Below are 16,525 nucleotides of genomic sequence, written 5' to 3'. Positions count from 1 at the left end.
GGGGTTAGAATGCACAGTCTAAACTAGTGCCCATTGGCTATTTTAAGGGGAGCAGGAGTATAGGCCAGAGTGGCGGGGTGAGCGGTTTGGCAGGAAAAACAGTTATGGGACAGGTAACTAAAGGTTACTCAGGTCAAAGCAGGTGACCAGGGGAACAGATGTGAACTGTCAGTCCTCTGAGCCCAAGCCTGCACGTATACGTCCAGATGGCCTGAAGCAAGTGAAGAATCACAAAATAAGTGAAAATGGCTGGTTCCTGCCTTAACTGATGACATTCCACCATTGTGATTTGTTCTTGCCCCACCTTAACTTCCTGGCTCAGAAGCTCCCCACTGAGCACCTTGTGACCCCCGCCCCTGCCTGCAAGAGAAAAACACCCTTTGACTGTAATTTTGCGTTACCCGCCCAAATCCTAGAAACCAGGCCCACCCCTATCTCCCTTCGTTGACTCTTCGGACTCAGCCCGCCTGCACCCAGGTGAAACAAACAGCCTTATTGCTCACACAAAACCTGTTTGGTGGTCTCTTTAAACGGACGCACGTGACATGAACTACTGATTAGAACTGGTGGAAAAAGTTGTTTACTGCAACTGCGAAGAAGTTAGACTTTAAAATGCAGGACAAAGAGTGAACACACTGACATACTGGTTCTTTGAAGGGAAATTTAGAACTCATTGTATATAACATTATTCAGGCTTAAAATAGTTTCCAATCCAGTGGGACGAGTCACTCCATATAATTTCGTGAAGTCAACCATTCCGATCAAGGAGAGAGCCGGGGCTGCTGCGAGCGCGTGAACCGTGGGCTCCGGGGTGGTGCCGACGCGGTTGCGGGGCGGAACTGACGTTGCCCCGGGTTCGAGTACTCCCCGCTGGAGTTTTGTCCCGGTGTGGTTCCGGTACCCAGACGCTCCACCCCGCCCCCTGCCCCCTCCGCGCTCACCCCGGTTCCCGCCGCCCCGGAGCACGCTCCTCAATTGCGGCGCAGTCGCTATGGCGTCACTGCCCTCGCGGCCAATCCAAGGGCTGCGCGCTTGTGACCCTTACGCATTTCCGTAGCCGGGAAGAAGGGGTGTGTGTCGCGCCTGCACAGTGGTCCTGGCCACCGGCTTGCGGCGAGTGGAGACTGTTCCCAGCTGCGCGCAAGTCAGACTCGGGTTGGGGTCTCGGCGGCAGTGCGAGCATGTCGTGGCTTTTCGGCATTAACAAGGGCCCCAAGGGTGAAGGCGCGGGGCCGCCGCCGCCTTTGCCGCCCGCGCAGCCGGGGGCCGAGGGCGGCGGGGACCGCGGCTTGGGAGACCATTCGGCGCCCAAGGACAGATGGAGCAACTTCGACCCCACCGGTCTGGAGCGCGCCGCCAAGGCGGCGCGCGAGCTGGAGCACTCGCGTGAGTGCCGCGGAGCGGGGCGGGCGGGACGGGCCGGGGAAGCGGGAACCCTGGCCCTTGCTGCTCCTCGCTGCTGTCGGCAGCCACTTCCCGGGCGAGACTGCGCCCCCGGAGCACCCCCGGCCGGAGCCGTCTCGCGTCCCGGGAGGATCGGACTCTTTCCGTCACCCTTTTGCACCTCTCCAGCTGTCAGGAGCGGGTCGGGTGCGGAAAGCGGTGCGGAGGTGGCGCTCATAGGTTACAGGGGTCAGGGCCTGGGGCTGGCCGTGGTCTTCAGTTACCGCCGAGTGTGTGGGATCCTTCTGCGCTTGTTGCCTCCACGTGGCACAGGCCAAGGCGTGGCCAGATCGGTAGATGGGTTTGTTGGGTGGTTGCTAGCAATTTCCACATAACAAGGGAAGCGTATTTGAGAATCATTTGGTTCTAACGAGAGACTAGCAGATTTGCACTTCTTGTTGGAAGACGTTAGCATTTGCACGGCGAGGTCTGTGAAGCCGCAGGCCAGGCCGTGATGCTCAACTTGAGTAAATCCCTGACCCAAGGCCCTCAGGGTGTGGGCACTGACTGCACCTTCCCTAAACTCGGGTCTCTTCCTCCAGCCTTTCTTTCCCCTGTGGCTTTAACGATTTGTAGGAAGATGCTGTTCAAATGTCTAGGAGTCTGGAACGTAGGAGGTGTTGAATTCATTGAAAGAATACAGTGGTTCTCAACTCTTGTTTAAGCCGGGGTTCTTTCTATGTATTTATTTATTTATTGAGATGGAGTATCGCCCTGTCGCCCAGGCTGGAGTGCCATGGCGAGATTTCGGTTCCCTGCAACCTCTGCCTCCGATTCTCCTGCCGAAGCCTCTTGAGTAGCTGGGATTACAGCGGCGCAGCACCACGCCCGGCTAATTTTTTTTGTATCTTTAGTAGAGACGGGTTTCACCATGTTGGCCAGGCTGCTCTCCAACTCCTGACCTCGTGATCTGCCCGCCTCGGCCTCCCAAAGTGCTGGGATTACAGGCATCAGACACTGCGCCCAGATAGCAGGGGTTCCTTTTTTTTTTTTTTTTTTTAAGATGGAGTGTCGCTCTGTCGCCAGGCTAGAGTGCAGTGGCCCCATCTTGTCTCACTGCAGCCTCTGATGCCTTGGTTCAAGCGATTCTCCTGCCTCAGCCTCCCGAGTTGCTAGGATTATAGGCACGTGCCACCACTCCCAGCTGATTTTTGTATTTTTAGTAGAGACGGGGTTTCACCACGTTGGCCAGAATGGTCTCCATCTCCTGACCTCGTGATCCGCCCGCCTCGTCCTCCTGAAGTGCTGGGATTACAGGCGTGAGCCACCGCGCCCAGACAGAAGGAATTCCCCTTTTTTTTTTTTTTTTTTGACACGAGTCTTGCTCTGTTGCCCAGGCTGGAGTGCAGTGACATGATCTTGGCTCACTGCAAGCTCTGCCTCCCGTGTTCACACCATTCTCCTGGCTCAGCCTCCCGAATAGCTGGGAATACAGGCACCTGCCACCATGCCCGGCTAATTTTGTAGAGAGGGGGTTTCACCGTGTTAGCCAGGATGGTCTCGATCTCCTGACCTCGTGATTAATTTTTTGTATTTTTAGTAGAGACGGGATTTCACTGTATTAGCCAGGATGGTCTCGATCTCCTGACGTTGTGCTCTACCCGCCTGGGCCTCCCGAAGTGCTAGGATTACAGGTGTGAGCCACTGCACCACCTTTTTTTTTTTTTTGAGATGGAGTCTCGCTCTGTTGCCCAGGCTGGAGTGCAATGGCGCCATCTTGGCTCACTGCAACCTCTGCCTCCCAGGTTCAGGCAATTCCCCTGCCTCAGCCTTCCGAGTAGCTGGGATTACAGGCGTGCGCCACCATGCCCGGCTAATTTTTGTATTTAGTAGAGACGGGGTTTCACCATGTTGGTCAGGCTGGTCTCGACCTCCTGACCTCGTGATCCGCCCACCTCAGCCTCCGAAAGTGCTGGGATTACAGGCATGAGCCACTGCACCCGGCCACCTTTTTTTTTTCTTAAGACGATGTCTTGCTCTGTCACCACGCTGGAGTGCAATGGCGCCATCTTGTCTCACTGCAGACTGCAACGCCCTGGTTCAAAGAATTCTCCTGCCTCAGCCTCCTCAGTGGTTGGGACTACAAGTGCTCGCCACCATGCCTTGCTAATTTTTTGTATTTTTAGTAGAGATGAGGTTTTACCATGTTGGCCAGGGTGGTCTTGACCTCCTGACCTCGTGATCCACCCACCTCGACCTCTCAAAGTGATGAGATTACTGTCATGAACCACTGTGCCCGGCCAGCAGGGGTTCCTTTTTAAAAAGATCATTTAGCCGGGCGCGGTGGCTCACGCCTGTAATCCCAGCACTCTGGGAGGCTGAGGCGGGCGGATCATGAGGTCAGGAGATCAAGACCATCCTGGCGAACACAGTGAAACCCCGTCTCTACTAAAAATAAAAAAATTAGCCGGGCGTGGTGGCGGGCGCCTGTAGTCCCAGCTACTCGGGAGGTTGAGGCAGGAGAATGTCGTGAACCCGGGAGGTGGAGCTTGCAGTGAGTCAAGATCGCGCCACTGCACTGCAGCCTGGACGACAGAGCAAGACTCCGTCTCAAAAAAAAAAAAAATAAAATAAAATAAAAAGATCATTTAGGGAATCCCTGGCATGAAGCACCTTTGTGTGAAGCAGATTAAGCAGAGTTTCCCTGTTTAAGCAGGGATGGCCTGGTGGTACTTGTGGTTCCATCCTGTGCCCTTCCCCGGGGTGCTGTGGAATATCCTGAGCAGAGGTCTCTGACCCCGGCTGGGTCTCATAACCCCAGAGGGACATTCAGGTTTGGGCCCAGGCCCAGGCTAACATGGATAGTCTTAGCTGGGCACCACTGACACTGCGTGGTCTGTTTTTAAGAGATGGGGTCTTGCTTTGTTGCCCAGTCTGGTCTTGACCTCCTGGGTAAAAGCCATCTAACTGTCTCAGCCTCCTGAGTAGAGGGGACTGCAGGCTTGCTTGGTAATTTTTCTGTGTTTGTTTTTGAGAGGGAGTCTGGCTCTGCCGCCCGGGTGGAATGCAGTGGCATCATCTCGGCTCACTGCAACCTTTGTCTTTGGGGTTCAAGTGATTCTCCTGCCTCAGGCTTCCGAGTAGCTGGGATCACAGCTGCCCGCCAGCACACCTGGCTAATTTTTGTGTTTTTTACTAGAGACGGGGTTTCACCATGTTGGTCAGGCCGGTCTTGAACTCCTGGCCTCAGGTGATTCGCCCACCTCGGCCTCCCAAAGCGCTGGGATTACAGGCATGAGCCGCTGCTCATGGCCTTGCTCAGTAATTTTAATGATCAGGTTAGGATGGGAATCAAGGGCTGGACTTAAGGGCACCTCGGAGGACAGCAGACTTTGGTGACTGACTTTCTTGCTGCAGGCTTATTTGGAGGGTTCCTTTCTGTCCTAGTTCCTGGGGGTTTTCACCCGCTAAGTTCACTTAGAGATTGAAACTTCTCCCACTTCCAGAAGCTGAATCTTAGTTATCAGCCTGTGGCCCCCTGCAGTGGTATATATAGGCCTGGTTGAGCAGCCTCAGGCCGCCGGGGCCTCCTCCCTGCACCCATGGTGCAGACCTGTGCCTCTGAGTTGCTCCAGTCCTGGCGGCCCCAGAGCTCCTGACCCGCAGTCCGCTCTGCTGGCGTTGCCAGTGCCTTGGCCTGCCCTCTCTGTGGTCGAGCCGGGCCTGCGGCAGGGTCTCCAGGTGCACCGTGGGGAGCCCTCCATCAGTCTTTATTTCCTGTGGATTCTGTTCCAGGTGTGGGCTCTTTAATTTTTATCCCTTCCCTCCTTCCTGGCGTCACTGCTGGCTGGTGAGAGGTTTCTCCAGTTTGCCGCCCCCTTTCCCCGGGTGCTCCCTGGCCTGCCCCTCCACACCTGTGGGTATTTCTAGTTGGGTGGGACAAGAGACTGAGAAAAGAAATAAGACAGAGACAAAGTATAGAGAAACAACAGTAGGCCCAGGGGACTGGCGCTCAGCATACCAAGGACCTGCGCCGGCACCGGCCTCTGAGTTCCCTCAGTTTTTGTTGATCATTATTTTCATTATTTTAGCAAGAAGGAATGTAAAAGGAGAGCAGGGTGATAATAAGGAGGTCAGCAAAAAACATGTGAGCAAAAGAATCTATGTCATAATTAGGTTCAAGGGAAGGTACTATGCCTGGATGTGCATGTAAGCCAGATTTATGTTTCTCTCCACCCAAACATCTCAGTGGAGTAAAGAATAACAAGGCAGCATTGCTGCCAACATGTCTCGCCTCCCACCGTAACGCGGTTTTTCACCTATCTCAGAATTCAACAAATGTACAATCGGGTTTTATACCGAGACCATTCCGTTCCTAGGGGCAAGCAGGAGACAGTGGCCTTCCTCCATCTCAACTGCAAGAGGCTTTCCTCTTTACTAATCCACCTCAGCACAGACCCTTTACGGGTGTCGGGCTGGGGGACAGTCAGGTCTTTCTCATCCCACGAGGCCATATTTCAGACTATCACCTGAGGAGAAACCTTGGATAATACCCAGCTTTTTTTTTTTTTTTTTTTTTGAGACCTTGTCTAGCTGTCTCCCAGGCTGGAGTGCAGTGGTGCTATCTCAACTCACTGCAAGCTCCGCCTCCCGGGTTCACGCCATTCTCTGCCTCAGCTTCCCGAGTAGCTAGGACTACAGGCACCCACCACCACGCCCGGCTAATTTTTTGTATTTTTAGTGGAGACGGGGTTTCACCATGTTAGCCAGGAGGGTCTCGATCTCCTGACCTCATGATCCACCCGCCTCAGCCTCCAAAAGTGCTGGGATGACAAGTGTGAGCCACTGCACCCAGCTAGAATAATTTTTTTTTTTTGAGACGGAGTTGCACTCTGTCGCCCAGGCTGTAGTGCACTGGTGCAATCTCAGCACACTGCAAGCTTTGCCTCCCAGGTTCCAGCAATTCTCCCGCCTTGGCCTCCCGAGTAGCTGAGATCACAGGCATGCACTGCCCCACCCACCTGTTTTTTGTGTTTTTAGTGGAGACAGGATTTCGCCATGTCGGCCAGGTTGGAGATTTTATTTTTCTTAAGTCTCGCTCTGTAGCTGGAGTGCAGCAGTGTGATCTGGGTGACTGTAGCCTCTGCTTCCGGGGTTCAAGCCATCCTCCCACCTCAGTCTCAGAGTAGCTGGGATTACAGGTGTGAGCCACCGCTTCCCACTAGTTTTTGTATTTTTAGTAGAGCTTGGGTTTCGCCACATTGGCCAGCCTTTGGTATCCGCATATCCTACACCTGCTCTCAGTGCCACATGCGCCCGCAGGTTACGCCAAGGACGCCCTGAATCTGGCGCAGATGCAGGAGCAGACGCTGCAGTTGGAGCAACAGTCCAAGCTCAAAGTGAGTGGGGCTGGTGTGGGCGGGGAGCCGGGGCGCACATGGGGTTCGGGCGTGGAGATTGATGGGGCTACTGCTGGTGGGTAGGGCCGGGGGGCATGTACATGGGCAGCAGTGGGGCCCAGGGCCGAGCTTGGGTGTGTCATTTCACAGAAGGAAACAAGGGGAGGTAAGAGAGGCTGCTGCATTGCCACCCGAGAGGGAGGGCTGGTGTTGGTGAGGGTGTCTGGTCGTCCTGAGGGCGGGGGTCTTCTTGACATTGTCACCTCATTTCTTTTCACTTGGCAGGATTTTTTATTTTATTTTATTTTATTTTATATTTATTTTGAAACAGAGTCTCACTCTTGCCTAGGCTGGAGTGCAATGGCGCAATTTCGGCTCACTGCAACCTCTGCCTCGCGGGTTCAAGCAATTCATCTCCCTCGGTCTCTGGAGTAGCTGGGATTACAAGCATGCGCCACCACTCCCGGCTAATTTTGTATTTTTAGTAGAGACGGGGTTTCTCCATGTTGATCAGGCTGGTCTCTAACTCCCGACCTCAGGTGATCCACCTGCCTCGGCCTCTCAAACTGCTGGGATTACACGCATGAGCCACCATGGCTGGCCTATTTTATTTTATTTTGAGACAGAGTGTCATTCTGTCCCCCAGTCTGGCATGCGATGGTGTGATCTCGGCTCACCGCAACCTCCACCTCCCGGGTTCAACCTCCTGCCTCAGCCTTCCGAGCAGCTGGGACTACAGGAGCCTGCCACCACATCTGGCTAATTTTTGTATTTTTAGTAGAGATGGGGTTTCAGCATGTTGTCCAGGTTGGTCTTGAACTCCTGACCTCAGGTGATCCACCCACTTTGGCCTCACAAAGTGCTGAGATTATAGGTGAGAGCCATTGCGCCCGGCCCACTCAGCAGGATTCCTAGAATAGGCACGAGCTCTGTTCTCATCACGGTCCAAAACTGAGCACCTGCCTGGAGCTGCCCAGAAACAGCCTTGGGGGTGGGGTTGGTGTCCGGCCTCCTTCCCTGGGGGCCTTCTCAGGCTTCTACTGGTGCTTCTCTACCTGTGGGTCTGGATTCCTCCAGGACCTGAGCCTGCGTGCAGATGCGGCTGGAAGCCCTGAGCCTGCTGCACACACTAGTCTGGGCACGGAGTCTCTGCCGTGGCGGAGCTGTGCAGACATGAGGGGCTGTCAGGCAGCGCCAGCCCTGAGCAACTGCCAGCTGGTGAGTGCTGTGCTCTGCAGGAGTACGAGGCCGCCGTGGAGCAGCTCAAGAGCGAGCAGATCCGGGTGCAGGCAGAGGAGAGGAGGAAGACCCTGAGCGAGGAGACCCGGCAGCACCAGGCCGTAAGAGCCCAAGAGGCCGCGAGGGAGGCCGCCCGGCTCGGGGGAAAGGCGCGGGGCAGGACTGGGAGCTGGGTGCAGCCCCGGGGCGCTCTGGAGTCAGCCTTTAGAGCTGCCCTCGGAACAGCCTTGCACAAACGCCTAAGACCTGTGAGGTCCCTCACTGCTGAGCCGGACGGGAGGTCCCCGCGCCTCCCCACGTTTGTGTGAGGCTGATGGCGCGTCGGTGTCCCCGGCGCTCGGCCTGGTCGGCCCTGAGTGCATCTCCCGGCTGAGATGTGTCCTTGCTGCCCTCTTCTCCCCCAGAGGGCCCAGTATCAAGACAAGCTGGCCCAGCAGCGCTACGAGGACCAACTGAAGCAGCAGGTGAGCTCAGTCTCCCCTGCGAGGCGCCTGCGTCCCTGAGAACGTAGGTGGCTTTGTGGGACCGGTCAGTGGGTCAGAGGCCACAGGGCAAGAACGCTGGGGTTGCTGATGATGGGTGCTAGAGCAGGGGAAACTACTCGGACAGACGCGCACCAGCACGTATACAGGCACACATGCAGAGACGTGTGCACACATGTACACGGAGAGACAGGCACCTGCCCACATGGGGGCACACACACACTCCCTGCACACACGGACAGGCACACACACCCTTGCACACACGGGCCCATACACACCCCCATACAACACGGGCACGCACACGCATACCTTCACACAGGCACACCCCCCCCCCCCCACAACATGGACACACATACCCCTCCACACACAGGCCTGCACATACACCCCCACACAGGGGCATGCACACACATCCTGCACACACAGGTATGCACACAACCCCACACACACGTGGGCCCGCATGCACACACCCCCGCATAGGGGCACGCACCCACCCACCCACCCACACACCCGATCACACATAGGCACGCACATCCCCCTGCACACATGGGCCTGCATACACACCCTGACATGGGCTCACCCCCCCCCCCCCCGCCCCGCACACGGCCCGCTCACACAGCCCACACACTAACCCCTTCACACAGGCACACACACCACCCCTGCACACACGGGCCCACACACACACACCCCCACATGGGCATGCACACACCTGTGCACACAGCCATGCACGCACACACACCCAGACAGGCACACACAGTCCTCACATACACGGACGTGCACAAACAACCCCCTGCACACACGGGCACACACCCCCCCACACACAGGCATGGACACACACACACACTCTTTCACACATAGGCACACATACACACCTTGGGCACACACCCCCTTCCTTGCACAGATGGGCACACACACTCCCACACATGGGCCCACGCGCACACACCCCCACACACACACTCGGGCACGTGTACACACCCCCGCTCACAGTGTGCCTCATACATACGGGCACGCACCTGCACACGAGGGCACACCCCCACCCCGCACACACACATTCCTGCACATAAGGGCACACACACATACTCCCTGCACACCCCCGCACACCCCTGCACACCCCCGCACACCCCCGCACACCCCTGCACACCCCCGCACACCCCCGCACACCCCTGCACACCCCCTGCATGGTCTCCACAGCAGAGGCTCTCCAGGCACACCGAGCCTTCTTGTCTCCCACCCGGGCACCCAGCTGGCAGCGTGGGAGGTTGTGCTTGGGAGGGCTGGTCAGTGGCGGAGGGCTGGTCTCTGGGCCTATGAGAAAAGCTTAGGTGACATCTGTTCCCTACTCCTTAGGGGCTCATCACCTTCACATCTGAGCTCACAGGCAGGGTTCACATGTTGGCTGTTGTGGGCATTGTAGCTTTAACATTTAATTGGCAGAAGACAGAGGCTTTCTTAAGCACAGCCTGAATCAGGGCAGTGGTGTCGGGAGGTCGGCCTGCAGTGGCCCTTGTCAGGGAAGCCACAGTAGGGGCTGTTTCTGCCACTGGAGAGTTTGGGCCCCTGAGCCCAGCCCCTCAGTTACTGCCGTCCCGGCCAATGTCACCCGTGTCTGTGTCAGGGTGCGGCGTCTGCAGGCCCCCAGGTGCCCAGGATGCTTGGAGCCCTCCGGTCCTGGGGCGCACACAACCTCTGGATTGGTGTTGAGCATTTTTCTGGTTTTAAAGGCTTTTCTCTTTTTCTGTGGCTTCTTCTCAGCAACTTCTCAATGAGGAGAATTTACGGAAGCAGGAGGAGTCCGTGCAGAAGCAGGAGGCCATGCGGCGAGGTAGGCTGTCTGCTCTCCTGGCTGGGGCGGAGGTGGCAGGGGCTGCATGTGGACCTCAGCACCTGACAGACGCTCACCCGGTGTGCACTCTGAGCCTGACTTCTGCGGCCCAGCCCCTCATAACTACCAGTGCAGTGGGCGAGGCGTGCTGGGGCTCCGTGGGGTGGGGCTCCCTCTCGGAGGACACCTCTATCTGCGAGTGGACACCAGGGTCTGTGCTGGGAGGGCAGGAGCTGCTTTTTTTTTTTAATGGGAAGAACATGTCGCCCAGGCAGGAGTGCAATAGCGCGATCTCAGCTCACTGTGACCTCTGCCTCCCGGGTTTAAGCAATTCTGCTTCAGTCTCCCGAGTAGCTGGGATTACATGCTCCCGCCACCACACCCAGCTAATTGTTTTTGTATTTTTAGTAGAGACAGGGTTTCACCGTGTTGGCCAGGCTGGTCTCGAATTCCTGACCTCATGATCCGCCTGCCTTGGCCTCCCACAGTGCTGGGATTACAGGCGTGAGCCGCTGTGTTCTGCCTAGAATATGGGTCTTTACTGTCCTGGTCTCAGTGGGGATCACAGGTATTTGGTGCCATGTGGCATTTGTTAGCAAGGGCTCCAGGTAAACGTCTGTCACCACTTTTCACCGTGGGTGGGCTTGTGGCGAGGTGTGTGTGTTTAATGTTCAGTAGCCAGGCACACGCACGCCTCACATGCACGCTGGACCTGGTGGCGCATGCCTGTAATGCCAGCAGCCTGGGAGGCTGAGGTGGGAGGATCACTTGAGTCAAGGAGGAGGAGGCTGCAGTGAGCTGTGATTGTGCCACTGCACTCCAGCCTGGGTTACAGAGCAAGACCCTGTCTTAAAAAATAAGAATAAGGCCGGGCGCGGTGGCTCATGCTTGTAATCCCAGCACTTTGGGAGGCTGAGGCGGGCGGATCACGAGGTCAGGAGATCGAGACCACGGTGAAATCCCGTCTCTACTAAAAATACAAAAAAATTAGCTGGGCGTGGTGGCGGCCACCTGCACTCCCAGCTACTCGGAGAGGCTGAGGCAGGAGAATGGCATGAACCCAGGAGGCGGAGCTTGCAGTGAGCCGAGATTGCGTCACTGCACTCCAGCCTGGGCGACAGAGTGAAACTCCGTCTCAAAAAAAAAAAAAAAAAAGAATAATTTGGGCTGGGTGCGGTGGCTTATGCCTGTAATCCCAGCATGCTGGGAGGCCCAAGAGAGAGAATCACTTGAGGCCAGGAATTCGAGACCAGCCTGGCCAACATGTCGAACTCCACCTCTACTAAAAATACAAAAATTGGTCGGGCATGGTGATGGTGCATGCCTGTATTCTCAGCGACTCGAGAGGCTGAGGCAGGAGAATTGCTTGAACCCACGAGGCAGAGGATGCGGTGAGCTGAGATCTTGCCACTGCACTCCAGCCTGAGGGACAGAGTGAGACTCTGTCTCAAAAATAATAAGAATAATAATTTGGGTTGGGCACAGTGGCTCACGCCTGTAATCCCAGCACTTTGGGAGGCCGAGGTGGGTGGATCACGGGGTCAGGAGTTCGAGACCAGCCTGGCCAACATGTTGAGACCTCATCTCTATTAAAAATACAAAAATTATCCGAGCACAGTGGCAGGCACCTGTAATCCGAGCTACTCAGGAGGCTGAGGCCAGAGAATTGCTTGAACTCAGAGGGTGGAGGTTGCAGTGAGCCGAGATTGCACCACTGCCTTCCAACCTGGGTGACAGAGTGAGACTCCATCTCAAAAAAAAAAAAAAAAAAAGACCAGGCACACTGGCTCAGTCCTGTAATCCCAGCACTTTGGGAGGCCGAGGTGGGCAGATCACAAGGTCAGGAGTTTGAGGCCAGCCTGGCCAACATGGTGAAACCCCATCTCTACTAAAAAATAGAAAAATTAGCCAGGCATGGTGGTGGGTGCCTGTAGTCCCAGCTAGTCGGGAGGCTGAGGCAGGAGAATCGCTTGAACCTGGGAGGTGGAGATTGCAGTGAGCCGAGATGGTGCCACTGCACTCCATCCTGGGTGTCACAGTGATACTCCATCTAAAAAAAAAAAAAAAAAAATTAACCGGGTGTGGTAGCAGGCACCTGTAATCCCAGCTGCTCGGGAGGCTGAGTCAGGCGAATTGCTGGAACTCAGGAGGCAGAGGTTGCAGTGACTGAAGATCACGTCACAGCACTCCAGTCTAGGCGACAGAGCGAAACTGTCTCAAAATATAAATGATAATAATAATTTGGCTTGGCACGGTAGCTCTTACATGTAGCATTTTCTACATATAAGATTATGTCACCTGAGAACAGGTGATTTTACCTCTCCTTTTTCAGTTTGGATGACTTTTCTTTTTCTTGTCTCATGTCTCTGGCCAGAGCTTCTAGTGATATATAGAATAGAAGTGTTAAAGAATTCTTGCTTGGCTGCTCAGAGGAAGCTTTCACTTTTTCACCACTGAGTATGTTAGCTGTGGGTTTGTGATCACTGGCCTTCATTGTGTTTAGGGCATGTCCTTCAATTCCTGGTTTGTTAATTTTTTTTTTCTTTTCTTTTCTTTTCTTTTTTTTTTTTTTTTTTTTTTTTTTTTTGAGACGCAGTCTTGCTTTTGCTGCCCAGGCTGCAGTGCAGTAGAGACAGGGTTTCACCATGTTGGCCAGGCTGGTCTTGAACTCCTGATGTCAGGTGATCTTGGCCTCCCAAAGTGCTGGGATTACAGATGTGAGCCACCACAACCAACCAGTTGAATTTTTTTTTTTTTTAATTATAAAAGTGTGTTGAATTTTGTCAAATGCTTTTCCTGCATCAGATGAGAGGGTCATGTGGTTTCCTTCCTCTACTCTGCTAATATTGATTGATTTTCATATGTTGAACTATCCTTGTATTCCAGGAATAAATCCTGCTTGGTTAGGGTGTAGAGTCCTTTAACTATGCTGCTGAATTCATTTTGCTAGCATTTTGTTGAGGACTTTCCCAGTGATTCTCATCACGAATGTTGTTCTGTCATTTTTCTTGTGGTGTCTTTGTCTGGGTTTGATATGAGGGTAATGCTGGCCTCCTAGGATGAGTGAAGAAATGTTCTTCAATTTGTCCAAGAGTTTGAGGAGTGGTGCTGATTCTTCTTAATGTTTTGTGAATTCACATGTGAAGACATCAGGTCCAGGTCTTGTCTTTGACCTTTATAGTTTGAAGATTTTAGGTTCCCAGAAAAGTTGCAAGGGTAGCACAGAGAGCTACCTGGGCCTTGCCACATGGTGAACATCGTGTGTCACTGTTGGCCCCACCCAGGACTGGGTCTTGCCCCAGAATCCCACCCAGGAGGCCACGTGACATTTAGCTGTCACTGCTGGTGGGCTCCTGCCAGGTCCCGTGCTTCCTGGAGGGGTGACCCCGTGGGCATCTGCTCAGCCCCTTTCCTCCGCTGGGCCCTGGGTGAGGTGCAGCCACTCGGGTGGACCCCGAGGGTCCCTGCACCTGTTTGCCCTCTCTTGGGTGGGCTCAAGACCAAAAATGATGTTGAGCAGTCTTGGGCCCCTGATGCGTAGTGGTGGTCCGGCTCTGGTCAGTGTCTCCCCACACAGTGGCTCTTGGCGAGGGGTGGGCACCACGTGGTCATCCCCATGGCAGGTTCCATCGTGGTGACAGTGTTGTGGGAGGATGGTGTGCTGCTGCCCCTGCACCCTGTGAGATGAATCCTGCCTCTGGGAGGCACAGCCGGGATGGGGTGAGGGACCCACTCAGCTGTCCGGGAAGGGTCCCCTGCCCTGTGCTTCCTCCAGGCGTCCTGGTGCACTCCTGAGCACGGCGCCCAGTGTGGGTCCCCACACCCTCACCCTGACCCACGGGTGCCTCCCCTTGGGGACTCCATGCCCTTTGCTGGCACTGGGATGGAGAGCGACCCATCCGTGGCAGAAGGGCTGGACCTGAGGCTGCCTGAAGCCACACCGAGGGCCACAGCCCCAGCAGCTCCAGCCTCCGCGTGCTAGATGCCAAGCCCTGTGCCCAGGAGGACAGGGAAATGGAGGCAGAGGTGGCCTTGATGTCCCAAGGTGGGCAGTGGCTGCCTCTGCCCTGGAGGTCTCTGAATGTCAGGGTCTGAGGGTTTGAGGTGCACTGTGACCCGGGGGGACTGCCTGGCCACGGCTGAGACACGCAGAGGGTCTGCAATTCCCCTGCCTCTCGGGAGCTGCCCTGGGTCTGCAGTCAGTGGGTCTCGGCCTTGGGCTTTGTATTATTAGAAAGTCAGGCCGGGCGCGGTGGCTCACGCTTGTAATCCCAGCACTTTGGGAGGCCGAGGCGGGCGAATCACAAGGTCAGGAGATCGAGACCACGGTGAAACCCCGTCTCTACTAAAAATATAAAAAATTAGCCGGGCGTGGTGGCGGGCGCCTTCAGTCCCAGCTACTCGGAGAGGCTGAGGCAGGAGAATGGCGTGAACCCGGGAGGCGGAGCTTGCAGTGAGCCGAGATTGCACCACTGCACTCCAGCCTGGGCGACAGAGCGAGACTGTCTCAAAAAAAAAAAAAAAAAAAAAAAGAAAAAAAAGCATTGAGCAGCAGCAGTGCTGAGGACGCAGGCAGGGCTGTGGGCACTGCAGGGGCCGCCCCCCGTGTCCACACACGTGCTGGGCTCTGCCGAGGTGCGGGAAGCCTGTGTTTCACCCTGAGGCCGTCCTGGAGCCCCTGGATTGGCCCCTCCCCACCTCGGGGACCTGGTGTGCATTTGGGGTGGGGGTTTCCCATGGCGGCCTCCCTCAGCTCCCTCTCTCCCCACTAGGCCACGGCGTATGCCTCCAAGGACGGGGTCCTCACTGAAGCCATGATGGACGCCGACGTGCAAGATGCTGTCCAGCAGTACCGACAGAAGATGCGCTGGCTGAAGACTGAGGGGCCTGGGAGCGGGGTTGAGCGCCCGCTATCCCGAGTCCAAGGCGAGACCCGCACCTCATGGAGCCTGGCAGCGGACCCCTCCTACCCCTGCCTTGCCGGCCCCCATACATTTAGGATATGCTCCTGGGTGGGGATGGGCTGTGCCCAGGGCCTCTGTGCACCAGGATGTTTTGTGGTGGGGGTCAGCCATTCTGCCCCCCCCAGAACACCCCCTGTTGTAGGCACTGGCTAGGTAGGGGCAGGCCTCCTTCCTGCCCCTCAAGACACTCTTTGGAGATGCATTTTCCCTGTGGCTCCGAGGGGGAGGGTGAGGCTTTGCACCCCAGCCCCTTTCCAGGCCACTGGGAGGGTGGGTGCTGGCTGAGTCCCTGGGGCAGAAGGAGTGGGGCGCACGAGGTCTTTGTTCTCAGCTCCCACAGCAGAGCCAGGTGAGGGGGGCCCTGCCGGGACTGAACAGAGGTGGGGCGGCCTGAACACTGATTCCAGCCGTGGCCAGGAGGCAGGGAACCTGGCGGGGGTGTCTGAGGCCACACTGTCAGCTGGCCAGTCCAAGCCTGTGGCTGGAGCTGGTGTCTGTTTATCTAATAAAGTCCCACAGGTGCCTCACCGCCGTGTCTGTCTGTTGACTGACATTACTCAGGGTTTCAGGAGTGCCCTAGCGTCCTCCTGGGGTCAAAGGTGACATAAGAGGCAGAGGCTGGAGCTTTCTCGAGAATTTACTGACCACAGAGTGGTGCGCTTCACATCAGCCTCCTGCCACGGCTGGGCTGGGGTCTGAATGCTGCCCGTGACCGGCCGCCTGCACCCCACCAGCCCCTCCCTCCTGAAGGACGGGCCCCCCGAGAACGAAGCTCTAGAGTGACATGGGGGCCAGCAGTGACTTCATGACCACACTGCTCAGGTGTAAGGGCACGCTTCTACCCAGGCATCGTCCATGGAAGTCACGCAGCCGGCCACTGCAGCCTCGGTCCTGGGATGCCCTGGGGCTGGGTCACTGGGGGTGACAGGCCACACTGGGAGGCCACAGTCCTGGCGTGCCATGTAGCTCCCTGTCCCCAGAGGTCTGCTTAGATGCAGAGAGCTCAGGAACCCCACTTGCCTGAATTCTGGGAGCAGAGCGTGGTACCCACTGCCTGGCTGGGGTCTACTCGGACTCCAGCCCCTGTTGCTGCTGGCCTGGGCTTCCGGAGGCAGCTGTGTCCCTGTCTTGGCTCAAGGTCAGGCTGGAGGCCAGGCTGTCCACCTGCATCTGGAACCTACATGGTCACTCCTCCAGGTCCTCACTGCTGGAGGACTCTCTCAGACAGGAAACCTTTGC

At 56.1% G+C, this 16,525-nt stretch overlaps 1 protein-coding gene across 4 annotated transcripts; it reads left to right on the top strand.

The window, feature by feature from the left end:
- The first annotated feature begins 935 nt into the window (after positions 1-935).
- On the top strand, positions 936-15,813 carry LOC129472716 (ATPase family AAA domain-containing protein 3B-like). Of its 4 annotated transcripts, XM_055262655.2 has the most exons (6): positions 952-1,386; positions 6,706-6,782; positions 8,021-8,122; positions 8,426-8,485; positions 10,253-10,322; positions 15,095-15,813. In XM_055262655.2, the coding sequence occupies exons 1-6, from the start codon at positions 1,182-1,184 to the stop codon at positions 15,130-15,132; spliced, it is 552 nt and encodes a 183-aa protein (XP_055118630.1). In that variant the 5' UTR covers positions 952-1,181; the 3' UTR covers positions 15,133-15,813. The 4 variants fall into 4 exon arrangements, 3 of the variants coding, with proteins under 3 accessions (XP_063488159.1, XP_055118631.1, XP_055118630.1); XM_063632089.1 differs by lacking the exons at positions 8,426-8,485; positions 10,253-10,322; positions 15,095-15,813 and adding an exon at positions 7,132-7,321 and having other exon boundaries at positions 936-1,386; positions 7,429-8,091; XR_010118981.1 differs by lacking the exons at positions 8,426-8,485; positions 10,253-10,322; positions 15,095-15,813 and adding an exon at positions 7,132-7,589 and having other exon boundaries at positions 937-1,386; positions 7,860-8,091.
- The last annotated feature ends 712 nt before the right edge of the window (positions 15,814-16,525 follow it).

The sequence above is a fragment of the Symphalangus syndactylus genome, chromosome 22 (assembly GCF_028878055.3).
Source record: "Symphalangus syndactylus isolate Jambi chromosome 22, NHGRI_mSymSyn1-v2.1_pri, whole genome shotgun sequence".
Classification (NCBI taxonomy): domain Eukaryota; kingdom Metazoa; phylum Chordata; class Mammalia; order Primates; family Hylobatidae; genus Symphalangus; species Symphalangus syndactylus.
This window is presented reverse-complemented; position numbering and strand designations above follow the sequence as displayed.